Source organism: Colossoma macropomum, unplaced genomic scaffold (genome assembly GCF_904425465.1).
Source record: "Colossoma macropomum unplaced genomic scaffold, Colossoma_macropomum, whole genome shotgun sequence".
NCBI classification, from domain to species: Eukaryota; Metazoa; Chordata; class Actinopteri; order Characiformes; family Serrasalmidae; genus Colossoma; species Colossoma macropomum.
In genome coordinates, this window is record NW_023494803.1 from 34,934,869 (window position 1) to 34,959,670 (window position 24,802).

A 24,802-nucleotide genomic window follows, 5' to 3' on the forward strand; every position below is an offset into this window, starting at 1 on the left:
GACAAAAATATGTTATTTGGAAAGTCAAATTAAGTATGTGAAAAAACTGGAGATAAAAAAAAAAAACTATCAAAATATATAGAGAAAATGGGACTCCCAACAACCATGAAAGAGCTGGTAGACACCATAACTGTCACCATCAAATAAACAGTGCTTAAAACTTTAGTCTTTGAGAGAAAAGAGAAACTCCAGCTCCACTCTTGCTTCAGATCTGAAAAAATCCACAGTTGTCCATCTTTCCACTGTGAGAAGACATCTCAGTGCTTTGAGACTGAAAGGATGTGTCACTGTGCTAAAGAAGCTGCTGGTGTTCTCAAAGCAATGGACTAAGTGTGTTTGGACTTACGTGGATTGTTAGAAACAAAAATACAACCAGCTTCTAAGACTGAACTTACAGAAAATACAGATTTCTTTGAAACACTGGCCATTTTGACTGGAAATTGAATTAATGAAGTGTTTTCTGACATTTGCGTAGTACTGTATATATGTATAATACAAATTTTCTTAACCTAAACCTAGAAAGGTTTTACTTTTTCAGTTTTAAAAAAGGAAACATGAATGTCTAGACCATTTTGTTGATATCATTTTGTTATCTGTTAGACACGTTTCTCTGTTTTCCTACAAAGTCAGACATATTTTGTTCAGAAAATGTATGAAAACAAACACAGACAAGCATAAACACCTCCACACACAAGTTACCTAATCTAAACCTTAAATCAGCTCTTTTGGACTTTCCCAGACTTACTTGGTATGTCTTTAGGACTCTACTTTGAAAATGGTTTGATGAGTAGCTGGCCCACTGATCATAAATAACTTCCTCCCTTCTTTCTGTCTTTGAGCACCTGAAGCCTGACAGTTCACTGGGAAATACCCACATTGTGCGAATCCAGACAGCCATTGGAGAGGAGGCCGCTTTGGGGTCATTCTCTGTCTTAAAGACTATAATAATCATGAGCAACTGTTACAGGCAAACAGTTTTGCAATGGAGTCAGCAGAACAAATAAGCTGTGGCTGGCCTGCTGTCAGCTGAAGAGCAGACTGTCATGGCATTGAGAGCTGTCATGGCAGGCTGTCTTAGAGCAACAAGACTATGTTTGTACACTGGGAGAAGATTTAGTCCACTGTTCACTCCAATAGCTGAAGTGGGCTGATAGGAGCAAGACTGTCGTATGTTAAAAGTATGCTAAAATCATTATCTGTCCTGTTAAATTAGAAATGACCACTAAAAATAACAGTAAACCAATCAAAAAAACTGGACTGAAAGGAAAAGGTGGTTCTTCAACAGTGCCAGTAATGATTAAAGGACCTATATTATGGATTTTTTTCCTAAAATTTAATATAAAATCATTCGATGATGATTCAAAATGTACCAGTCACACACCTATACATACAGTCCATATATGAACTTTAAGCTGCAAAATCAGCACGTTTTGAATGTATTGTTTTGGTGACGTCACCAACACATTTGCATATATGCACATACACAGCCTACTTACAAAGAAGTTATAAGGGTTGTTTCAGCCTAGACTGTGTTTTGAATAAGGCACAACATAGAGTAGTAAATCCGAAACAGATCATTTGCGTAAATCAGTCTTAAAGACACAGTAACACAAGCTGCCTGTTTAATTCTGAGGGATAAAGAGAGTTGAGAAAGTAGGCATAAAGATGAATGAATTGTGACAAATTTTGATACATAACACAACACAAAGATTGTTGTACAATATTTTCGCCAAAATAATTTACATTTGTCGGACCACACAAATGCCTTGATTCATCCAGTCAGCCAGGGAACGACTGTGACTGGTCAGGATATCGCAGCTAGGGCTGGGCAATATGATGATATGTTATAGTTGTTGGGACAAATTGTCACAATATGATTTTTTGAGTATATGGAGGAGATTGTGAGGATTTAAAGGACATTAGCCAACTGTTTTTTTTCTTTACAGAGAAAGCAAAATTAGGTGTAATTGGATTTAGTGCTATACAGTATATGAATTGTGGAATTAACATAATTGTACTTGTAGTTGTTTTTTTACTGCTGGTGTTTTTTTAATCAAATCTTAGACAAACTAAATATTTAAATGTATACTGTGTGTTGAAATGTGAAACACATGAGCATCCTCAATTATATATATGAACTTTAAGCTGCAAAATCAGCACATTTTGAATGTATTGTTTTGGTGACGTCACCAACATATTTGCATATATGCACATATACAGCCTACTCACAAAGAAGTTATAAGGGTTGTTTCAGCCTAGACTGTGTTTTGAAAAAGGCACAGCATAGAGTAGTAAATCCAAAACAGATCATTTGCGTAAATCAGTCTTAAATTACACCTAATTTTCTGTGTGTGTGTGTGTATATATGTACGTATGTATGTATGTATGTATGTATGTATGTATGCTTCACATTGACCACCGTTACTCACAGCACACACTAAAGCATTCAGCATTTGGTTGGGAGCTTATTTGTTTATTGCAGCCTTCTTTGATTGTAGTAGGTTTTTCGTCCAGTAGGTGAAGGCTGGTAGCGTGTTAACCCTAGTAGCGATCATGCAAGTTTTTCCTATGTGCCCTTTTTATTAACATCACTGAAGGAGAGATGAGGCAAATATAACCGACCTGTGGATAAAGGTCCAACTTTCTGGCAGAGTTTTTGCTCTTCCTTTTGTGAGGAGGGAACAGCTTGTGTCCCGTAAAAGGCCACAACAATGGGGCCCCAAGTGACCATAAAGAGAGTCAGGCCAACCTGGGCACACTCGACTACCCCGTTTCCTCTTCCTTCCTGTTCTGCACAGTTACGAGCCTCTGTGATCACTCCAGCCATTATCTGCATAGCCCACTAACAGACATGGGAATGTTTTCAGACCTTTGTTTCATCACATTCGCGGCTGTAACTGATGATGGCCACTTTGGGAAAGAGAGAGAGAATTATGCTGGAACGGATGGGTGCGGACCCTTTTTTTCCTCTGAAATCTGAAAACTGTTAAGGTCATGTAAGGTAACAGTTAAGGTAATGTTAGGCGTTGGAGGTGTTCTCTTTTTGTACTTTGGTTAGTTATTCAGTAGGGATGCATGATTCTGAATCATATCCGTATTGGCAGATAATTTGCTAAAAGAAAAATTATCAGCGTCGGACAGATGTTTATATTTAGCCGATATCTCAAACCGGTATTTGTTTTGTTCCAGAACAGTAGAATATTTAAGCAGCACTGAGCTATTGTGCTAAAATGTCTGTTTTATTTATTTTGCCTTTTTTTTTAACATTTATACTAAACTATTTTCGTTAATATGAAACCAGTGGGGTCCAGAAGTATGAGACCACTAGTGAAAATGCTTTTATTGTACATTCTTTTTTATTTTTCATTACAAATTATCAGTATAGCAGTTTGAGTAAAAAGTAGAAATTGAAATATTTACATGAATTATAAAATTTATCAGTATTTGGTATGTCCCTCATTTACGTTAATGACAGCTTGACCTTAAGCTGGACTCCACAAGCTTGTGCAAAACCTTTGATGAGTAGACAAAATTTACATGAGAATGGTCTGAGCACGAGCATCGATGGAAGAGATGAAACTAAAAAAAAATCTGACCTTTTGGTACAAAGGCGTCAACATAATGTTACAAATTTGCTTAAATTTGAATAGAAAATCGTAGACGTAGCGCAAAATCTTGAATATTTCTTCTTCATTCTGTTTGCCATAACTGTTCACTGTTTTCATTTTTTTTTTTCAAAACTTTCTTTTTCTGGTAGAGGGGACCCCACTGTACATGTATAAAATGATGCTAATATGATGCCAATATGATTATTTTTGTGATGCTGAACGGCACTGTAGATGATTCCATAATAATTGAGAAAGCTGTATAGCATTGAGAATGAACTTACAACAATTAATACCCAGAGTGCCTCATATTCGAAAAGCAGTGATCAAATCTCACTGATCACATAACTATTCATAGTAATTTTGGGGGTAGAAATGACTGTAAACAGAAAATTATAGTTTATAATTCAATAACACTTGCTGTTTTTAGATGTGATGCACCTCAGTTTTTGGTTCTTCTTAAGAGCAGTGCTTCACACTTTTAGTAAAACATTGGTTTATATTTTGGTGTCTAGTTTACAACATTAATCTGCGCTGTAACGTTTGATGCTGAATAACAATTATTAATATGACAGCTGATTCCTTTCGAATGGTAGTGTACCTGTAATGCTTATTTCAGGCGATTCTAGTCCTAATTTCTACATTTTATAAATGTATGGTTATCTGAATTGGTATCTGTATTGGCAGGTATGCCAACATTGGCCCACAGTTTCCCTAATAGTGCATCCCTAATATTAAGCTCATGTAGTAGTTTACTGTGTGTGTCTGTTTTACTGCTTGTGCCTATTAGGGGCATTTTTTACTTTTAGTAATGAGGAATAATCGTGGGTAGAGAACACTGTGGACATCTTAAGCCAAGTCCTTTTAAACACATGACAAGTTCAATTTAGTGTGATCTTAAATTTGGCACTTTCAAGAGAAAAACAGAACACTTGCCCACACTGGAATTAGACACTGGCTCAGATTAATTTAATACTCTTTTCTGTTTTCTTTAATATGCTTCTTAAGATTGCTATGATTTGTTGGTACTGGTTGCCAATGACTCTGAAATCACTCAGATGCTTAAACAAATATATAAGGCTTACATAATTATCACTGAATTTCAGACAGCAGCTGTCCACATAGTTTCATCACCACAAATTGGATTCAGCATGAATTAGACACTTATTATGTCGCCGTAGATTATCTTCCAGTTTCCAGGACTGTTTTGGAAAAGTAATGCAGTTTAAAATGTACATTGGGCACTTGGATTGCTAAACAAACAACTTAATCACAGTTTTTTTGGGGTCATCTCTCAGTAGGACTTCACGTTTTATTTCTGATCTAGTAAAATGAAAAGAATTAACATGAATTTAAGACCAAGAGTGCTAATTTTATTAGATTTTCAGTTTTATTACGGCCTTGGGGTTGGAGTGAAGTTTGATTTGACTTGTTTATTTGATCTTAGCGTTGGTATTTTGCCCATCATTTACTGTACCGAATGAGTCAGAAAGACTGCAAATAATGAATCACTGTACCTGTGAAGGTCTTTTTTAGTTGTAGCCTCAGCACAACTATCACACTGTCATTGTCATCATGAACTAAAGGTCAGTTTCCGACCGCTGTAAGCTATAGGGACCCCCTTGAAGATTTGCCACTGGGTTCATTTTACCTGACTCATGCCAGTTGTTTGGATGATGTATCAGCTGTTTACAGAGAACAAACTTCACAGCACCTCTCAGAATGGGCAGATATGGTACCGCTCCAGCTGGCCACTCTGTTCTATGTGGGAGTTCGGTGCTAGGGTTCGAAAAACTGGGTGTTCCCTCTAAACACCACAGAGAAATGGCAGCGTGTGGAGGCGTCGTGCCCACGGCACATCTGTCTGTGGCACAGATTAACATTGGGCCACACACATATACATATTACAGCTTTTGAAGTCGTATTTCTAACTTATTTATTGTTGCTGTTCTAAAAAGAACATCTGGTTACAGAGAGGAAACAGTCAAAACAGGATATAAACAGCACTTTCAATTCTCATTTCAGTGAATTATTGTGACACCTGTTATGATGACTGGTATGATGTCTGTTTAAAAAACACAAAAAATACACAAAATAAATATAAACCCATTGCAAACATTAATTGAGATTCAGTCCCTCATCTGTCAGCATAGAACATCCTGTTCCACTTTTCAAAAGTTCTGTCTAGCCCACAATCTCATGCCAAACTTGTCTAAAACGCAGACACTTCCCTCGTCAGCAGTAGCAGGCTGTCCAAGTGAAAGTGCCATTACTTCTGCAAACTGACATGTAGCTCATTTAACCACAATGGTGCTACCAGCAGGGATGCACCAATATGGGAATTTTGCGCCGATGCCACTATCCAGTATTTTTCATGTGTATATCTGTCAGTAGAAATTGAGACTAAATCTGCTCGAATTTCTGTTCTATAGAGAAAGTTGACATTTATTTGTAGATTATATGAGAGAATCTCTCTTTGATACAGTTTCTATTCAGGGTGCGAAGATTATAAAATGATTTTTAAATTCCATTATGATTTTTTTTTTCCTCCTAAATTTGTCATTAACACGTACTGTTAGCTTATATATAATCGCTGCTGTCGGAACAAAACCTAAAACCTAACTTTACAGGACAAAGAAAAGTGTTCTTCACTTTTATTGGATGTAAATGGAGAAATAATTTTTCCCAAGTTGTTTTGGACCATTTCTGTCGGACGCAACGTAAAGGGCAACTGCCTTTGTCGAAAAAAGTCAAAAAATGAAAAATGGAGATACAAGGTTTTGTCCCGACAGCAACAACAGAGTAGCGAAGTAGGAAAGATGTTACCTGACACCTCATATAACTCTGTATATTGCTGGATTAGCCAGTTAGCAGTTTACCAAAGTGGTTGCTGTTGATGGGTGCAAAGTTGCTTTCTTATGTAGCGTTTTGTGATGCATCTAAGAACCAATTAATTTCTCCACTCCTATTTGAACTGCAGTAAAATGAATGAAATACAGACATTTTAGCACAGTAGCCCAGCGTTTCCTAAATATTCTGCAAAATCTTGGTTTTTTTTTGGCTGTTTGTACAGCTATGACGTCACAGTGCATATGTATTTACTAGGAATGGAGAAGCTTTCTGGGCATTTTTACATTAAACCCTGCAAAAGCTTCAGAGAGTCTCATCTGAACTGAAGTGTCTTCCAAGGAAGAAGACTTACATGCTGTGTCTGTGCTTATGTGTATGTGTGTATGTGTGTGTATGTGTGTGTGTGTATGTGTGTGTATGTGTGTGTGTGTGTGTGTGTGTGTGTGTGGGGGTGTGTGTGTGTGTGTGTGTGTGTGCTTGTGTACACGTACACTTATTGCTGTGGTCAAAGAGGTGAAAGATGGCTTTGTCCTCCCCAGAATAAGAATTAGTTTCCAGGCAGACTGGACTTTTTCTGAGTGAGTCAGAAAGACTGTAAATATTGAATCACTGTACCTGTGTAGGCCTTTGTTTTATTGTTCTCAGTTATAGCCTCAACACAACTGTGACACTGCCACTGTCATTGTGGGCTGTAGATCACTTTCAGTCCGCTGTAGGCTGTAGGGCCACGGAAATCTTTTGGATGAAAATCCTGACACCAAGTTTTTTGTGAGCTGTCAGGCTCGTTTTGTTGGTAACTGAGTAATCTATTGATTTATTTTAATGGGTAATCAGAATTTTTAACATAGGCTAAACAATTCAACTGAGCAGTAACAAATAACAAAAGAATACAAAATATTTTTTGGAAACAAATGAGCATAGATGGCTTGAGAAAAGACTTATTTGAAAATATAGTTAAACTAAGTATAGGAAAATCACTAGTGATCACTGGTGAAGATGCCAAATGTTGTATTCTTTTTCTAATTTAACACAATTTTTAACAATTTGAATTAAAAGAAAAATAATTTAAATTTTAACATTAATTTCAGAATTTCTTAGTATTTGTTTGCTCTTTTGCCTTAATGACAGTGTGCACTTTGTTATTAAGCCAGCATGGACACCACAAGTTTGTGCAAAAAACATTGATAAGTAGATCAAGTCAAGTCTTCTGAATACGAGCTTCAGTAAGAAGGAGATGATTCTATTCTACGCTCTAAAAGGACCTATTGGTACAAAGTCATAATATCAATGTCACAAATTTGTCCTACATTTCAATAGTAACCTGGAAATTGTACAAAATCTTGAATGTTTCTTCTTCATTTTCCTTGTCATAACTTTTTTAACATTCTAGAACTTTCTATTTTCATTGCCAGGTTTAAGTGTAGAAACCCCAAAGATTTTCAGTGTGGTCTAAGACTTTTGGACCTCACTCTATTTGTGTCCATTAGGTTCTGTTTTGTACTATAAGAGAGAGCAGGAGAATTTAAAATATGCATTATTATCATGAAAATGACCAGCTAATCACTGCTGATTCATCAAAAAGCTGAATGGAATCAGTGATTTCAATTCCTTAATTGAACAGTTTAACCCAGAAGGATAAGTGGTTTCAGAAAATGTGTGTGTGTGTGTGTGTGTGAAAAGTTTAATCAAGTAATAGCGACAGCTCTAGTATATTTTAGTATCTTTTCCTCTTTTCCTGTCTCCATTTTTCTCCCTTTTCCTCCACCCATCCTTCAATGACCATCTTTGTGTTTTCTTTCTTGCCCACACTTTTTCGGGAATCCCGTTCCTGCTGGTAAATGCTGACAGGCTGGAACGATGACGACATCACCAGCGCGAGTGTCCTGCCCTCACCCCAGCTTCCTGCACCAGCAGAGAGAATAAGCCCAGCCCATTCAAACACAATGGTCTCTTTCTCCTCCCTGATATTGATCCTTAGAGGGACGTGTAGCCAGACGGCCAGATGGACAGAGGTCAGCGCACACGGCCGCACTATTGTGCCCTGATCAGGGCCGGTTATTTTCAGCTCTGCTGCTGACCAGCCAGAGTCATGCCACAACACTCTGCTCTCTCATTATAGTAGTGATAATGGGTTTGACCTCTGACCTAGGCGCACAGAGCAAGAGTATTGATAGAGCAGTGACTGGTCATCGGGGCTGTAGTGAATACTAGGCCACCTTAGTGGATGGTTTGGGCTGCGGTTATGGCATCATCAGTGGTTCGATGATGATTACTTCTGTCAGTTCAGTCTGGCATTGTGCTCAGATGTTGAATGCTTTAGATGCTTGATGTGACCACTTCTATTTGGGGTCTCTGTGAAAAAAAAAACAGCAGAAATAGCTTGGTTGTACTCTACGTACTTGAAAGTCCATTTTTGCCAAAGCACTTAAGAGGCTGATGAGCTATTTCTGGCCTTTGCAGCGGACGCCAACTTGAAGCAAAATGAAGCTTCTTGGCATGAATCACATGACGAAATGAGCCTTTTTACAACTTGGCAACATTAGAACTCAGAATGTCTTGTAAAGTGGTACAGTAGAGTATTTACATTTTTTTGAATAATCTGCTCAAGTTCAACTCGTGAGAATCAGTTGTGGGTTTTCGTGTTTTTGATGGACATTTAACTCCATGAGTAACAAAGCCACAGTGATCTCACAAGCAGTACTCCTGGTACTTGCAGAGAACAAGTCTGGACAGTGAAGTCATGTCAATTTGTAAAGTAAAACACTGTCCAGGAAACAACTCCTCTCCTGAACTTTCTCATGACTGCTCCTCCTACGTGGAATCTTAACAATTTATCTAGAATGGATCATAACATTTGCTTTTCCACCAGGGCAATGCAAAGAAGAGAAATAAAATGATGAGGGAGTCATGAATCATTGTGTTCTTATAATCTGAAAGAATGAGTGGAGTGAATAGGGGGTCAGCACAGTTAAACTCAAAACTCCAAATAGGCCTTTTAGGGAAATTCCCCGGGTGTCGATTTGAGAAGCAATGGAATCCATACAGAGAAAGGCTCTTGCACAGTCTGCTCCATTTACTCTATTATCATGAGGCACAGTGTTTCCTCTGAATTGCTATTTCTGTATTAGTGGAGGCTCAGGGCCATGGGTTGGCTTAGTGCAACTGGTTTATAGCACATTTGAGGTTCAGAGAAAATGGACAGAAATGGACTAGTTACATGTACAAGAGCCCTTTAAGATAATGTTTTAGAGGAAAGAAATTCAGATCTGTTTGTGTATGTCTGTATGCTCACTAGTATTATGTGAATGGCCTGCTGTGGTCTTCTTAGAATTACCTCCACATAGCAGGTACTGTTCTTGATCATTATGTAGAGCACAACTGAGCCCTCAGTATCTCTCTTAACATTCTTCCTCCTTCCCTCCATCAGCTCGAGACGTTTTGATTTGATCCATAAAGCTCAGCTCTGTGCTCTGGATTGTGCACTTAATAAGTTACATAATGTGCGCCCGAATGGACGTCCACCGTCCTCTGTCGCTGCTTCTGTCCTGCCCATCTATGACTCAATGAGGCTTGTAGACAGAATGAGTCATGGAAGCACTGAAAATCAGGCTGGAATTGCATCGGCCTCATTCGAAAGTCTAAAACAGAGTGTGCCAAACTCATTAAGACACGGCGCGTGTTTTGTTTTCAGCCTGGCGACTGCAAAAAAGGCTTGTTTATTTGTTTGTCTGATTCTTAACCCTCAACTGCTGAGGGCCATCCTTTACTGATCATCGAAATGCTTATTTACTCATTGGAGTAGATGTATTTAGTGCCTGTCGTTTTTGTTTTTCTTTTTTATTCACAACGTTGTCACTAGAATTTAATTTGAGTTCTCGTATGCTTCACGCATCAGGGAGCAATGTTCCCCTTGGAGAGGCAGAGCGCTGTTTGGTAGAATTAGGCCAAGCGAGGAGGATGGTGGAGCGCTTCGTGAAAAGGTGGCGATTTGGTTTTTTTGCCCTTCCGCTGTGTTATTTGCATACCTGTTCGCTGCCCTCGTCAGGCAAGCTCATGCAAATTGGGATCACCTATGCAAATGAGGTCAGCTTGTAGGAGGCGAGGTCTGTGAACAAGAAGGAAGCAGACCGTGCTGGCATGCGAGGTTCCCCCCGCTCACGCAGCCTCTGGAACAGCAAGCATCGTTACGGGCGTACACCCACTCAGCTCCGCTCGCTGCTACACGTACCCCCAACCTCGATGCCAACACTTGGATTATTAGTCCTGTGTTTACAACGCATTTTCGAAACATCCTGTTCTTAATTGCTTGTAAAATCCTCAAATTCTAAACCATTGTGCACTATGCGGACCAAATGGCATCGGCACAAGGCTGCAAGCTTCCTTATCTCTCCCTGTAAATGAACAGTCTTTTCCTCTTTTCACATTAATCTTGAGTAGCCTATAGTTCCCGTCTTTTTGCGGCACATTGTTGAAATGCTTTGGCAGAGGATGGCTGAATTCCACAGTCCTGGCGTCTGGACCGAGGCACAAAGGGTCAGAGGATGAAAGCAGCCTCTTTGAATCAGGATATCCTGTGGGGCTGCCGTTTTCCCCAGAGGAGGAAGATCAGGCCTGACTGGCTCACCAAGTCCGGATTGTTGTAGTTAAGGCTGACTGAGCCCTGATCAGATTTCGTTGATCACTGTTTTTATGTCTGCGATTCTGTAGGCAAGCTGAGGCTTTCTTATACCAGTGCTGTGTGTCATCTCCATAGCTTTTTTCTTCAGACAAACAGTATTAGAACTTCGCAGTCTTTTTTAACACTTTAATCTGCAAGAACTCATATGTTTGTCCACAGTTTAATGTTTCTTCATAGTAGTTAGTGAATAATCTATTGTAATGTTTTTTTTAATAGCTTAATAATAATAATGTAATTTGTCATTAATTTCATGGATCTCTGAAAAAAATATATACAGTACTTAGCAAAAATCAGAGAGAAGACAGGAGTTTTGTAAAATGGAGTTTAAAAAATTATTATATCCTTTGAAAATTTTAGATAATACAGAAAACCGTAGACCACCAAAACTGCCACCATCAGGTAAACAACACTTAAAGCTTTCATTTTTGAGGGGGAGGAGAAAATCAAGGTCCACTCTTGCTTTAGATCTGTCCGTCCATTCCACTGTGAGAAGACAACTCAGCACAGAAAGGATGTGTAGCTGTCAAGAAGCCATAACTAAGAAAATGACAAAAAAGAAGAACATCCACAAAACAAACAAATAAGCTGATGGTGTTCTCAGAACAGGACTGACTGCTCCAGAGCCCTGATGTCAACTTTACTGATTGTGTTTGATGTTGTGAGAAACTGAAAATCTAACCAACTTCTAAGACTTAACTTGGGAGATGAGACTGAAAAATAAAACTATGTGTAGTTAATGACTCAAAATCAAATGAAGCATGGTCTCTGACTTTTGCACAGTACTGTATGCAAAACAGATACCTATAATCTTTTACCACTACACTGTCTGTCCAATTTGTCCTTTCAAACTCCTGACCTTGCATGTAGTAGGGAGATGTTGAAAGATTTGAAATACCCTGTGAATGAACAGTTTTTCAAAGCGTGGCATTGCAGCTGCTGTGTTAATCATCCAATCTGTTGTTGCAATTAAGAACAAAATGCACTGTTCATGTGTGTTAAATTCCATCCAGCATTATAACTTGGCTCATGAATAATCACCAGTCAAGCTTAGCCTTTAACTTTGCAGCGCTACGCTTCAAGCTATAAGCAATCAAAAACTTGCAGTGGACGTTACAGATGTGTCTGCTTGCCTGCCTTTGTTCTATTCAATTAATACAGTGACAAGCTGAAATTGTGTATTTTATTACACTAAGATGTCTTTCCACTGAAGTGTACAGGAATCTTATTGTATATTTGTTTGTTTGTAGCATCTGGTGGCCTGGGATGCTGCAGACCCTGAGTGCCTCCTGCAGCTGGTGAAGGAGCTCCTGCAGCAGTACCATCAGTACCAGTGCCAACGACTAAGGGACAGCTCACGCCTGCTTTTTGAGTACGATAGCCTGCTAGAGGACCCCAACTACGGCCGCAGCATGGAAATCTACGCTGGCCGCAAGAACAGCTGGGTAAATGCATTTACTAATGCATATGCAGATGTGTCTTTGAAAACATATCTCAGCTATGCGTCCTTCTGTAGTCGACATCATGCCCACATTAGGAACTCCAGGTCTAAGCAGGTTTTCTCTGTGGGGAAAATGAGTGATGTTTTCGAAAATCTACATCGTCATGCCCAGTGGTAAACACAAAAGGTTCCAAACCTGATTTGTTTTGTGCTACATTTCCTCCTAAAGTGTCACTGGATCCTCTGAATTACAGGGTTTTTAAGAAGCATGAAATATGAGCAAAGCTACATAGATGCTACAAACAAGCTATTATTCCTGCACGTGGAAATGACATTGCTTAAAAGGAAGTCTATTCTTTAAATCAGCTACTCAAATTGTAGGCTGCTAATGCCAAAGCAGTTTAACTACCTCATTTGACGATGCCTGTTTGTTTTCACAGGGTATTTTAGTAGAGTTGCCAGACTTATGATGTCAGTTCAATGTGCAGCAGTGTTAGTTTCCATGTAATATACATTGTTTGACTCCTCACTGACCTTGTGATTCTGAGGATCCAGTTACGTTTTGGGGAAAATGCTTACAGGTCACAACTATCGTCTTTGAAACATATTTGTTGACTACAGGGGGCGATAGCAGCGGTTTTCATTGCAACATTTTTCTGTAAGCACTTACTATTTCATCATACTTGAGTGAAAAATCATTAAATATTTTACTGCTGCACATAATTACAAATTTTGCATTTTTGGAAACTAAAGCTGTTTCAGTTTGGAACCCATTAGAAGTCTAAACACAGTTGAAACACTGAATGTGAATGCTTCTATGGCCAAGACTGTCAAACATCACTACTTTCAAGTCAAAAGTCTACATCAACTAAATGTCCCTTGAAGTTCAGAGGAAAATTGTTTGAAGGTGGTCTAACTTGGAAGTATTATTTCAAAGAAACCACTGGTTACGGGCACAGAAGAAGAGGAAGAGGTTACTGAAACCAAAAGCACTGAAACTGGACTTTTGAGGAGCACATGTCTGTTTTATGGTCTGATCAGTCAAAAGCTCTGTTTTGTAAGACAAAGAAAGGTGATTTTGTTGTGCTGGTGATACTAATCACTGCACCATTTGTTCTAGCCTCCTGCTGACTGTGATTGGTCCTAAGCACTGCGTTAACAGTTCTGTGACTTTCCCGACTGTGATCAGTATTGATCACTGTGTCATTTGTTTTGAGACCTCCCCCTTCCCGATATGCGACTGGTACTAATCACTAATTATTATAAAGACCTTCCCCTGGCTGTGATTGGTACTAGTCACTGTGTCATTTGTTCTGAGACCTCCTGCTAAATGCGATTGGTACTAATCACTAATTGTTCTAAGACCTTCCCCTGACTGCCATTGGTACCAATCACTGTGTTGTTTGTTCTGAGACCTTCCCCTGATGGTTCTTGGTCTAAATCCATGTGTTGTAAGACGTGCGTTCAGGGTAGTTCGATTTTGTTTACTTCTTTTGTTTTCTGAAGGCTACTGCCAGCTTTAGTGTCACTGCTTTGCTATGTAAACCTTACGAACAGCTACCTTGGAGCACAATCTCAGTAGACTACTTGTAGAAACAAGAAAATTGCACAACTGCTCCAAACATACCAACCCAAAAGGAGCACAACATCCTGCTGCTGTCCTTTAAGTTGTTTCTCAATACAAGCAAATTTGGGAACAGTGCTGAGTGTGGGTGTGTATGTGGGTGTATGTCTTGCTTCATGGGCTCTACCTCTTAAGGGATGTGGCAAATATAGCTGTGGTTTGTGGGATAACAGACAACGATTAGGAAATGCTGAAGAAGTGCTTATATTATGATGATGCAACTCAAAGAATGCATGTAGCATGACTGTCAACAAGAAACGGTAATCTGCTTTTGTTAAGATTTGATAAAAATGAAGAAACGGCCCAAGGTCTTTAAATTAACATGAATTTATGTGATTTGCACAGCGCATTGTTTCAAGTTTTTAAATTTCAGCAAAAATTAAGAAAAGTGACATCCCATGAATTTGTTGAAAATGCAACACTGTTAGACTAGTGAAAGCTGTAAGAAAAACATCTTGGCTCTACTCCTCTCTGTTCATCAGAATCATACTAAACATTTACTTCATGACTGCCATAGGCTGATTCCCCCTAACACATAGTTCAGTCTTATTACAACCTTCAACATATACTTTTTTTTGTGTGTTTGTATGTATTCTAATGAACGTCATGGCTGTTTTGCAGACAGGAGAGTTCTCTGCTCGCTTCCTGCTCAAACTCCCTGTGGATTTCAGCAACATTCCCATCTATCTGCTCAAGGTAGGGCAGCTGCAACTCTTAATAGATGCACAGACCCAGGTACAAAGAGACACAATATACACCAAGTACTGTGTAGAAGTCTTAGGCACCTATACAAATTGTTTAAAATCATTTATCTAAGCAGTTAGAGTGTAATTGCATGTAAACACACCATATAATAATAGATCCAAAAGTCTTAAAAAGTTGTTGACGTTTTGTGAGCTAATTTGAAGAACAAAGTTTAGTTCCAGATTTCTCCTCAATGACCACAGCCATCACATGGATGTTTTCTGTTTCATCAGCAGCACACCAGATTTAATATAAAGAAGAATTAATTAGCCAAACAAGTTATTTAATTATAGTTACAAATAGTACTGGCACTCCTCAAAAATACATTTGGAAAGGGTTACACAAACACATCGACATACATTAAATCACTAGTTATTATATTAATATTATTAGTATTTATTCTAGCATTAGTGTCTTCATGAGCAAATAATTACTTACTACCCAGATAAATAGCTGTAAGGTTAACACAGGCATATGGTCATAAGTGCTTTAGATATCAGAGGAAAAAGAACGAATCTAATCTGATTCTGTCACTTGCTCGAAAATGGCACAGAACTGCTTGCAACACTGCAAAACTTAAAGTGAAGTAGGCCATGTGGTGACATCAGTGCCCACATGATAAGGGCACATGATAACAGTAGTTCCGGTAGAAGAGTATTTAAGCAGTTTGAGCATGATGTATATAAATGTATCCACGACTGTATAGTGTGACAGTTTTGTTCATATTTGCAATTAAAAATGTTCTGTGCCATGATAAATGTAGGGCTAAGAGTGCTGAGGGAGATTACAGCACAGTTGGGGATGATGCAGTTTATGACCAAAGCAATAAATCTCTACATCCCACTAGGACATAGTATATAGCGTGACAGTAATGGAAGTCTTGTATGTGAAGTTAGTGTTTATATGTTATACCCATGCATAATATCTGTAAAAATATAGTGTATATAATATATAGTAAGTCTGCAACCTCCCCAACAATAAGTTTTAAGAAAAATATCATCTGCTGTCTCTATGACAAACTGCATGTTATTAAAAAGAGAGCATAGTTAATCCTGTGTAATTGGATGTATTACAGCGCTTAATGTGAAATGTTGAAGATAAATCATTGATAGTATTTTTTAAACATGACACAAATGGTGCATTGTCTGTTCCAACTTGCCAAACCTCAAGAAAAACTAAATATCTTGATAAATACTGTCTATCGTGAATGTCTTGAAGTATTGAGATATTGTATATTTAGTGTATCGTCCACCCCATTATGTAGGTTAGATGCATGTGTTTTTGTGCATCTGTTTTGTGTGTATGTAGTGGTTTGTCTGTGTGTCTGTGTGTCTGTCTGTGTGTGTCTGTCTGTGTGTGTGTGTGTGTGTGTGTGTGTGTGTGTGTGTGTGTGTGTGCGCGCATGCATGCAGACGGTGGTCGTTGAGGCTGTGAGTTGACTAATCAGCAGCCCGTCACTCCCTATCAACTCTGCAATGTGTCTGCAGGCTCTCTCTCTCTCATTCTCTTGCTCTTGCTCTCTCTCGCTCTCTCCATCCCTCTCCCCCTTTCTCTCGTCCACAGTCACCCTGTGGCTCTCTCTCTCTCTTTCCCTTCCTTTTTTTCCCTCTCTCTCACCCTCTCTCCTGTACTGGTCTGTATGTGTATGTGTGGAAGCCTGTACGGCCTCAGGAGGCCCTTGCTCTGTGGCCTTTTCCAGTCTTGGCTGTATTTGTCCTCCCCAAGAGAGCTGAAATGATGGTAAACATACGGAAAACAGCAGCCATCATTAACATCAGTATCTTAACGTGCTGTCCCTCAGCACAGCACAGCACACACATAGATACACAGTGGACTAACTCAGTCCAGCTGCATGGCAGTGGCAGGGAGGTCACTGCTAGAGTAGGATGTTTTGAGTTCTGCTGCTTACAAGAGCACAGATTTCCCAAGTTTACCCCTGAAAATGTGGAAAAATAGGTTTCATGCAGTAAGAAAGTCTCTCTTGCAGGAAACCTAGATTTCATCAATTACAGAAATATTCCAACACGTCTTCAACGTAGCTACAGGGACTTCACTGTAAACTACTGGAACTGTTCTTAGGTTATAGAAGTGTGTAATAAAACTTTGGGCCCGCCAGCGTGCCTGTGGCTCTTAAGGGGTTAACTCTATCTGCCAAATGTGTAGCATGTTACGTACCTTGGGCATTAAATTCTGAATAATTTCTGAAGCAACTGCCACACAAAGTGTGTTGAGAGTCAGTGGGCTCTCTTCTCTTTTACTCAAGTGTGTAAACATTAAAATGTAGTAATTGACTATATATTACAGATGCAGCATGTAGAGATTAGGTAAAAGGCACTGAAGTATTCTAAATAGAGTCCTCAAGTGTCTTCGCTGTGATTGATGATACAGGTTCTCATTCCATTGTCTGCTGTGTATTCTAAGGTTTGTAGACACCTGCTCATCCTGTGTTTCTTTCTGAAATCACTGGTATTAATAAGGAGTTTGTTCCCCTTTTGCTGTAGTCATAGCTTCTGCTCTTCTGGGAAGGCTTTACATTATATGTTAGAACATACCTGTGAGGATTTGATTGCATTCAGCGACACTGCTTCACAGCTCAATCCTGGGCTCAATACCCCTCTAGCTGATGCTTGGCAGTGGGCATGGTGACTCATGTGTGGCTGTTCCAGAGCATCCCATTCTATTGGCAGTGTTTCTTTTTTTGTGAATATGCAAGTTCTGTGTGCACAATTGAAAGCCTGTGTTAGCAATGGGTGCTTGAAAGGCTATCCTGATACATTTGGACGTTTGGTGTAACTATTTTATCACCTGTCATAAGGCGGAAATCTCTCAACAAAAGATCAGCTGTTTCAGCTTTTGAAGTGAAGTCTGTCATTTCAAGGTCTCCCTTCAGATTTAAAACAACTCAGAGAGACTTTAGTTGCTGAAAAAAGCTTTTTGTGAGTTAATTGATTATAATGGCTGCTTAGTTAACACTGCCATGCTGGCTTGTGTTTCTAATGAGCTGCTGTAATCAGAGGATCTTGGTCTTATGCGTAATGCTGCTGCACTCAAGCAGTTCTTTAGTCTCCTTCCAGATACCTTTTTTCTTTTTTTCTCATTTGTACGATAACCTTCCATCATTTCTCTGTCACACATTCATGTCTGTGTAGCTCATCATGTTAAAATGAGCCGTGTGGCATGGACAGACCACACAGGAGTCATAACAGATTAAGATGTGTGAGAAATACTGTTTTCCCGCCTACGTCTCCCAGAGGATGCAGCTTTGTGAGTGCTTCAGACTCAGGCTTCTCATTTCTATTGCCAAAGATTTATCCCTTCTGACTGGAGTGCCTGTGGTCTCCATCATGTTTCATCTTTTAGATTGCGTTTTGAATCATTGCCGTAAATTAAAATGCGGCTTTTCTCTTCCTGAACCAGTTTACTTTGTGGCGTTCCAGAGGCTGTATCTGTCTCCTCTAGACAAACTCTTATCACTCCTTTTCTACCAAGGTTAATATAGTAAACTAAAGTGGAGCTGTTAAGCGAAAGCACAGAAAGACATGAAAATCAAGTAATACTTCAGTAAAAATAAATAAAAATTAAAGTATGATTGGATCAAAAACAAAAAACTAATTTCCACTGAGAGTAATCAAATATTGTGAAATATCTTTGATGAATAAGCACATATAAACAATGCAGATGTGATGTATCTTACACATATATAAAAATGATTAATCACATTTGTCTTATTTGCTCTAATATGACCTAAAGACCATTTTTTCTATTAAAAAAGCAGTGCATTTTCTTTTAGCTATAAGTGAATGTGTGTGTATATATATATATATATATATATATATATATATATATATATATATATATATATATATAAATATATACATATGCTGGGCTGTATAATGTAGGTGTAGCTGCTGCCTTATGCATGATGTTAAAGTTAACATGTTGTTAATGTACATTATTTACAGCTACTGCCATACTATGAATTTGTTTATCAGTGAAGTACATGATGCAGTCTGAAGTATTTTCTACAAGCAGAACACTGCGCTGTTGCGGCAGTATCTATAATGTTACCAGAATATTCTCTATTCTCAGACTACGCTGGACACTGCTCACGGGAGAACCATGGATAAATCAACAAGCAGCATACTAACAAAAGCAACAGCAAAGTAGAAAGATCCAATTCCTATTGAAACATGACGTGATATAGCAGTATGAGAACGAGAGAAGCTGTAACATGCAGCCCGTATTGCTCTCACTGGACGTCAGTGATGTTCACCCTGCATTCACGTTATTTTATGTTGAGGTTTAAGTTGAATTATTGAAGGAAATAGATAAATTCTAATGAAGCTTATTTTGTTCACTTATAGCTATAAGAAAATGCACTGCTTTTTAAATAGAAAAATGTCTTTAGGTCATATTAGAGCAAATAAGACAAATGTGATTAATAATTTTTACTACAACATTTAATGTGATTATTCAAGATCAATTATTTTAATCTTCTGACAGCCCCAAATGGAACAAAACTTTGTGTCTCCATTTTTCACTTTTTTGACATAAAGCTGTAATCTTGTCTGAAGGCCCAGTGAGTGAATGCCAGAAGCTCTTCGTTATGTGACCCCAGGCAGTACGAGCCCGCTGTGAGCATGTCCTGGAAAACGTTCTGCCTCATATCAAAGAGATGAATTGGAAAATCAATTTTAATGTCTGACCCACCATTTTTTCGTTGTACATGTACGTGTCCGCTAATTAGCTAATTTAGAGTATTGCTGCCTCAATAGTCCTCAAATTATGCAATCATGAATCATAAAGCCCTAATTACTATTAATCTCAGGCTTTTAACACAGCACAGCCAAAGCCAGTGATGGCCGAGCGCAAAAGAAACAGAAAATAACTACCACAGTTTTGTTCTAGCAACGATGAAGAAGATAATGTACTATCTAAGTGCGGGAGGAAACAGGAAATGCACCCAGCTCTACTCTCTTCCCGAAATGAGTCAGCCATAGTAGAGTGTGACACATTTTGCTGGGCCTTCCCCTAAACAGGTGATGGAAGTCAGAAGGTTAAGTATTAGACCTCTGTGCCGCCTGGGGCCTGGGTGAATCACAGTGGAGGTCCCTTCCACTTTCAGGCCTTTACAGCTGAAACCGAAAGCTTGCTATTGACTGCTGTTATGATGAGTGTGCACTTAGTCCAGCCTTTTGGTTTTGAATTGAGTGCTCAGGTTTGCTTCTATGTGTCCATGTGTTTGTGTGTCCTTTGGCCTGTGCAGTCGCAGAGCGAGGTCGCGATCAGGCTCAGAGAGAATGGTGTAGTGCACTGCGATCGTAGCCTGCAGTGTGCCGTCTCGCTGGTTTTAACTCACTGGGCTGGACATGTTTACCTTCCCGAATCCGCTCCTGGCCCCCGGGGTGCGGCCTGCCTGTCAGAAGAGCCCAGCCTGCACTAGTCAAGAGGCAGAGAGAGGGAGCAGAGGGGAAGGCGGGATGACAATGGTGTGTGTGCTATAGTAGTGATGATATCAGGCATCAGCACTTTCTTTTTGTGGGAGGACAAAGGAACCTGCAGGCAAGATGCCCTCCTACTTCTTTTAGTGCGTTTTGGATTGTGCCCCTGCACAGAGTACTATTACACCTCTTGCCTTTCAGACATTTTACTCGGGATGTAAAGATTAGGACTGAGACTACTTATCGATTTACTGATAATTATCGACAACAGCCATGAAATTGATGAAAGGAATTTAGTATTGTTTTTTAATTTGTGTGCATGAGCACTCTGCACTCTGCACTCTGCACTAATCCATGATCTGAAACTCCAGTTCTGGTTTTGCACTAGTGCTGAACGATTCTGGGAAAATGTTTAATTGCGATTTTTCTGATGAATATTGTGACTGTGATATAAATTACGATTATTTTCAATAACTGTGTTTTGGTCAAAAAGACCAGCACATCCATTTTTTCTGGCTTTAGACTTAAATGCTGAAAGTAGTCAACCAGACTGCCAGTTAGTTGTGGTTGTGACGTCATGCACACAGGACACGGGTGTTTGGCTGCCTCTGATTGGTCTAACTCACCTATAAGCAGTTCACAAGCTCTGAGGCAAGCTTAAGACAATGTCTTTGATATTGTAGGTTATAATTGAAATGATAAAACTCATGATTTAAAAATTGGACTTTTTAAAGAAAACCTTTCAGTTCTGTTTTATACACCCAACAGTGAACTCTCTGTTGTGTGGTGTAGGCTCACTCACACACAGGGAAAACAAAATCAGAAACGGTATTTTTCCTTTTTAATTTTAGTTTTAAATGTTTAGTCATTGCAAGGAGTCAATTTTTACAGATTCTTTTTTTCTTAAAAAGCATGGCAAATAAGTAACGTAGAAAATCAAATTTCTTCAAATCCACAGGATAGAAGTTAATAAACAGTGTTTCTGGCTTCCATTCAGGCAGTCAAGGGGATAATTAGATTTTAAACCAGAAGAAGCATTGACATGCCCGCTAGAGAGAGAAGTAGAGAAAGGGTGTGACAGATGCAATTTTTAAAGCACTGAAATTTTTAAATGTGTGAGCGATTGAATTTTTAAAGCACAACAAATGTCACGTCAAGTCTTTTGGAAACAACCCCACGTTAAATGATAATAAATAATGTACTGTGGGTTATTTTGTGTCAAGCTGTCTGCCAGGAAATTTGATCACCAACATTATTTTGAATACAGTAATATTAATAATGATAAAGTTAAGACATTAATAACATGTTAACACAATAAATTAATATCACAAAGCCTGGCTGGGCACACATTTTGGGTCTGACTCCATGACTATAGCCCTCTCATTCAATTACAGCTTTTCAAATGGCAACTTCTATTCTTGGCTCTCTTGATAAAACCAAAGTTATTTCCAGTTACTACCACAGTGAATGTGTTTGTATAATATGTTTATTTTCATGTTTGTCGCTGAAGGACGTTGAGTCTTAAGTAAGTGAAACACAGCACTGATGCCAACCATACCAGTAATATCATTAACTGTAGGACAGCTTCATTTAAATATTGTGAACTAGACACTAAATGGTATTTTAAATGTTTCATTCAGTATTTCAAGTATTTTTGGAACAGACAAATGATAACAGCACATGATAATTGTATACTGTAATTATCTATTTACAATAACTTGTCAAGTCTTGAGATCTGATCCCCACTTTACAAGTAAATCTGGATATTAACTTTTTACAGCTTCCCATGAAGTATTTGAAACCTATGAAGTTGTGGAGTAAAAGAAACATTTTATACATTGATGTGCAACGAAATTGCTTGTATATTTTTGAAAACATTATTCTAAACTCTGGATGGTGGTTCTAAACTTGTGAAGGAGTGTAATTCAGATTAGGCATATTCTGAAATTTGAGATGCGCCCAGATCGTATATATAAATAACTAATATGTGATTTATACTGGAGTCACCTAGAGGTTTGCAAAGCATGTCAAGCTACTGAAAATTATGGAGGCTGAATCATAAAAATATAAATTTCCCAAATGTTCTAACCCGTCTCCCAGCATATGTTACCCAGCAGGATCAGAAGATAACAGTTCAGCGCACATGCATACCTCTCAGGTAGTAGTCTTCTCTAAAGGCTGTTCCATGCTCTCATGGTTCAGTGTAATGTGGAGCTCCCACTTGAGTCTAAATGTCATCTCTCGTGGCTGTGCAGAGATCAGATAGCTGAACAGAGTTGCAGAGCTCGTGACCAGCTTAATCGCTCTCTCTCCAGTGGAGCATCATGAGCCGCTAGCACGGGCCTGTGTTCCGGCTTAAAGGGCAGGCAGGACGATCACACCGCCTGCCCCCAGGGAGACCACCACTGCTACTGATCGTTTTGGACAAGTCAAGCCTGCTGTACGGCAGGTGAACATACAACCTTCAGTCCTGCGCTCTGGCTTAACCCCTTAAACTCTAAGAGGGTCAGTGGATCCAGACAGCGGGTGCATTGTTCACAATTACTCATAGTTGTTACTGTGTAATTAAAAGTATTTACTGGAAAATAAGCTTTAAAGGGGTCACGTGCTTTTCATCCACCCATGACATTTGTGTGGGTTTATGTACCAAAAACAGCTTTTGTTACTGTTCCTTTAAGAATTTTTTACGTAAATGGCCTCTGATTGACCACCCAGTACTGCGCCTCTTTCAAACCGCAGTCTAGACTGAAACATTCTTTATAAGTGTGAATGGGCGGGGCTAAAGTGCTGTAAGCTTAATAGGCATATTATATTGTCATTGCTGGGTCAAAACCTTCTATCTCGGAAACAATAACATTACAGGAGAAGGAAAAAACATACTTAAATCTCAATCAAAGTTTGACAGCCTAATTTCCATACACGGACTGTGTGGAGCAGTGAGTGAGGCGTACTTTTAAAATTTGTTGGAAACAGTATGTACATACTACATATTTTAAAAACATCTTAAAGCTGTTTAAGATTAATAATAGTGTGATCATATTTGAATGTGTACCTAATACCTAAATGTCCTTATTTACATCCTTCCTTCTTTGCCACCACAGACAGGAATAATTTTAGTCCCATTAGATCCCATTGTGAATTGCTATTTTTAATATAACTACTGCAAAGTCCCTCTGGTGCAAAAAAAGTAAACGCATTATCTCTGCAGCCCATTTTTAGGGCTGCCACAGTTAGTTAACATAATCGATGATGACACTGAAAATGAATCAATGTCAGCATTTTAAACTGACGCGTCGTTTTTTGCATTATGTATATGACTTTACCTTTTTGACTGCTTCAATTCAATTAACAAATGCTTTTCCTCAATACCACTGCGTATCTTACTGCTTTGCATGACGCATTAATCGTACATCAGCTATTGTTGGCTCCATCAAAGTCCCTGTCTCCATTCAACACTACAGTTTTAAAAAGTCATGGCAGCTGCAGCCGAGTCTGACTCAGTTGTGAAAGACGTTGCTAAAAGTTTCTAAAAGAGGTTTCCCAAGGCGTCAAAAGTATGCGAGTACTTTAAATTAGCACAAAACAAAGTGCTAAGGTGGTTTGTACATTGCAGAGTTTCGATTGGACACCACAGCAACACTAATGCAAGGCATGAGCACCTGAAGAGAAAACTTGCAGGCGCTAATCTGGATGATGGACCGCCAGTGTTGCAGCTGATTCAGTTCCTCCTTAAATTCATGCTCCCCCACAAATCAAGTCTTCGGGCATGTGCATTCACTGGACAGAAGTCACTGCCAAGCAACAAAACGTTTGGCAGAATGAATGATGAATGATGTAATGTTAATGTAATGTTAACCTTTCTTGAAACTTTTTGCTTTCCGTTGTTCCAGTGTTGCTTAGCATTGATTTGTGTTCAGTGAATGCTCGTCCCCGAAGACTTGATTTGTAAAGGGAATGTGAATTTGAGGGGAAACTGGATTGTATGAAACACTGGAAAAGGCAAAACCACCGTCAGTGTTGTCTATTCATGTTTATTGCATGACCATTGGTAGGGAAATCTGTTGTCCTTGTAGCTGCTAAATACACTCATCATTAAAGCCATAAAGTCGTCTGCCTGCTACCTTAGAATTTCCATTGAATACATGTTTAAAGTGAGAAACTGTTTATGCTAGAATCTGGAGTTATTCTGTGCTGATTGTTGTTGAAGTGTGTGTGTTTGTGCGTGTTGGGCTTGTTGGGACGTGTACCTTATCTAATTATTGCATGCTGTTATTTTAAGCACATTTCTTTGTGTAAGGATTTAGTTTGTTGTTGTAAAAATAAAAAGAACTTGGTCAGTTTGATTTTTCTGGAGTAAAATTCGTCTTTTAGATTAATCAACTAATCTATAAAAGAGTTTATAGAGTGATCAGTAATCAGAGA

The 24,802-nt window shown here is 38.9% G+C and overlaps 1 protein-coding gene across 2 annotated transcripts in view; it reads left to right on the forward strand.

Annotated features, from left to right (window-relative positions):
* Positions 1-24,802, forward strand: part of babam2 (BRISC and BRCA1 A complex member 2) — a 104,153-nt gene that overhangs the window by 17,381 nt on the left and 61,970 nt on the right. For both annotated transcript variants that reach the window (XM_036593623.1, XM_036593624.1), the window contains exons 5-6: positions 12,381-12,575; positions 14,817-14,891. In XM_036593623.1, coding sequence (XP_036449516.1) covers positions 12,381-12,575; positions 14,817-14,891 — 270 coding nt within the window. The remainder of the gene's footprint in view (positions 1-12,380; positions 12,576-14,816; positions 14,892-24,802) is intronic.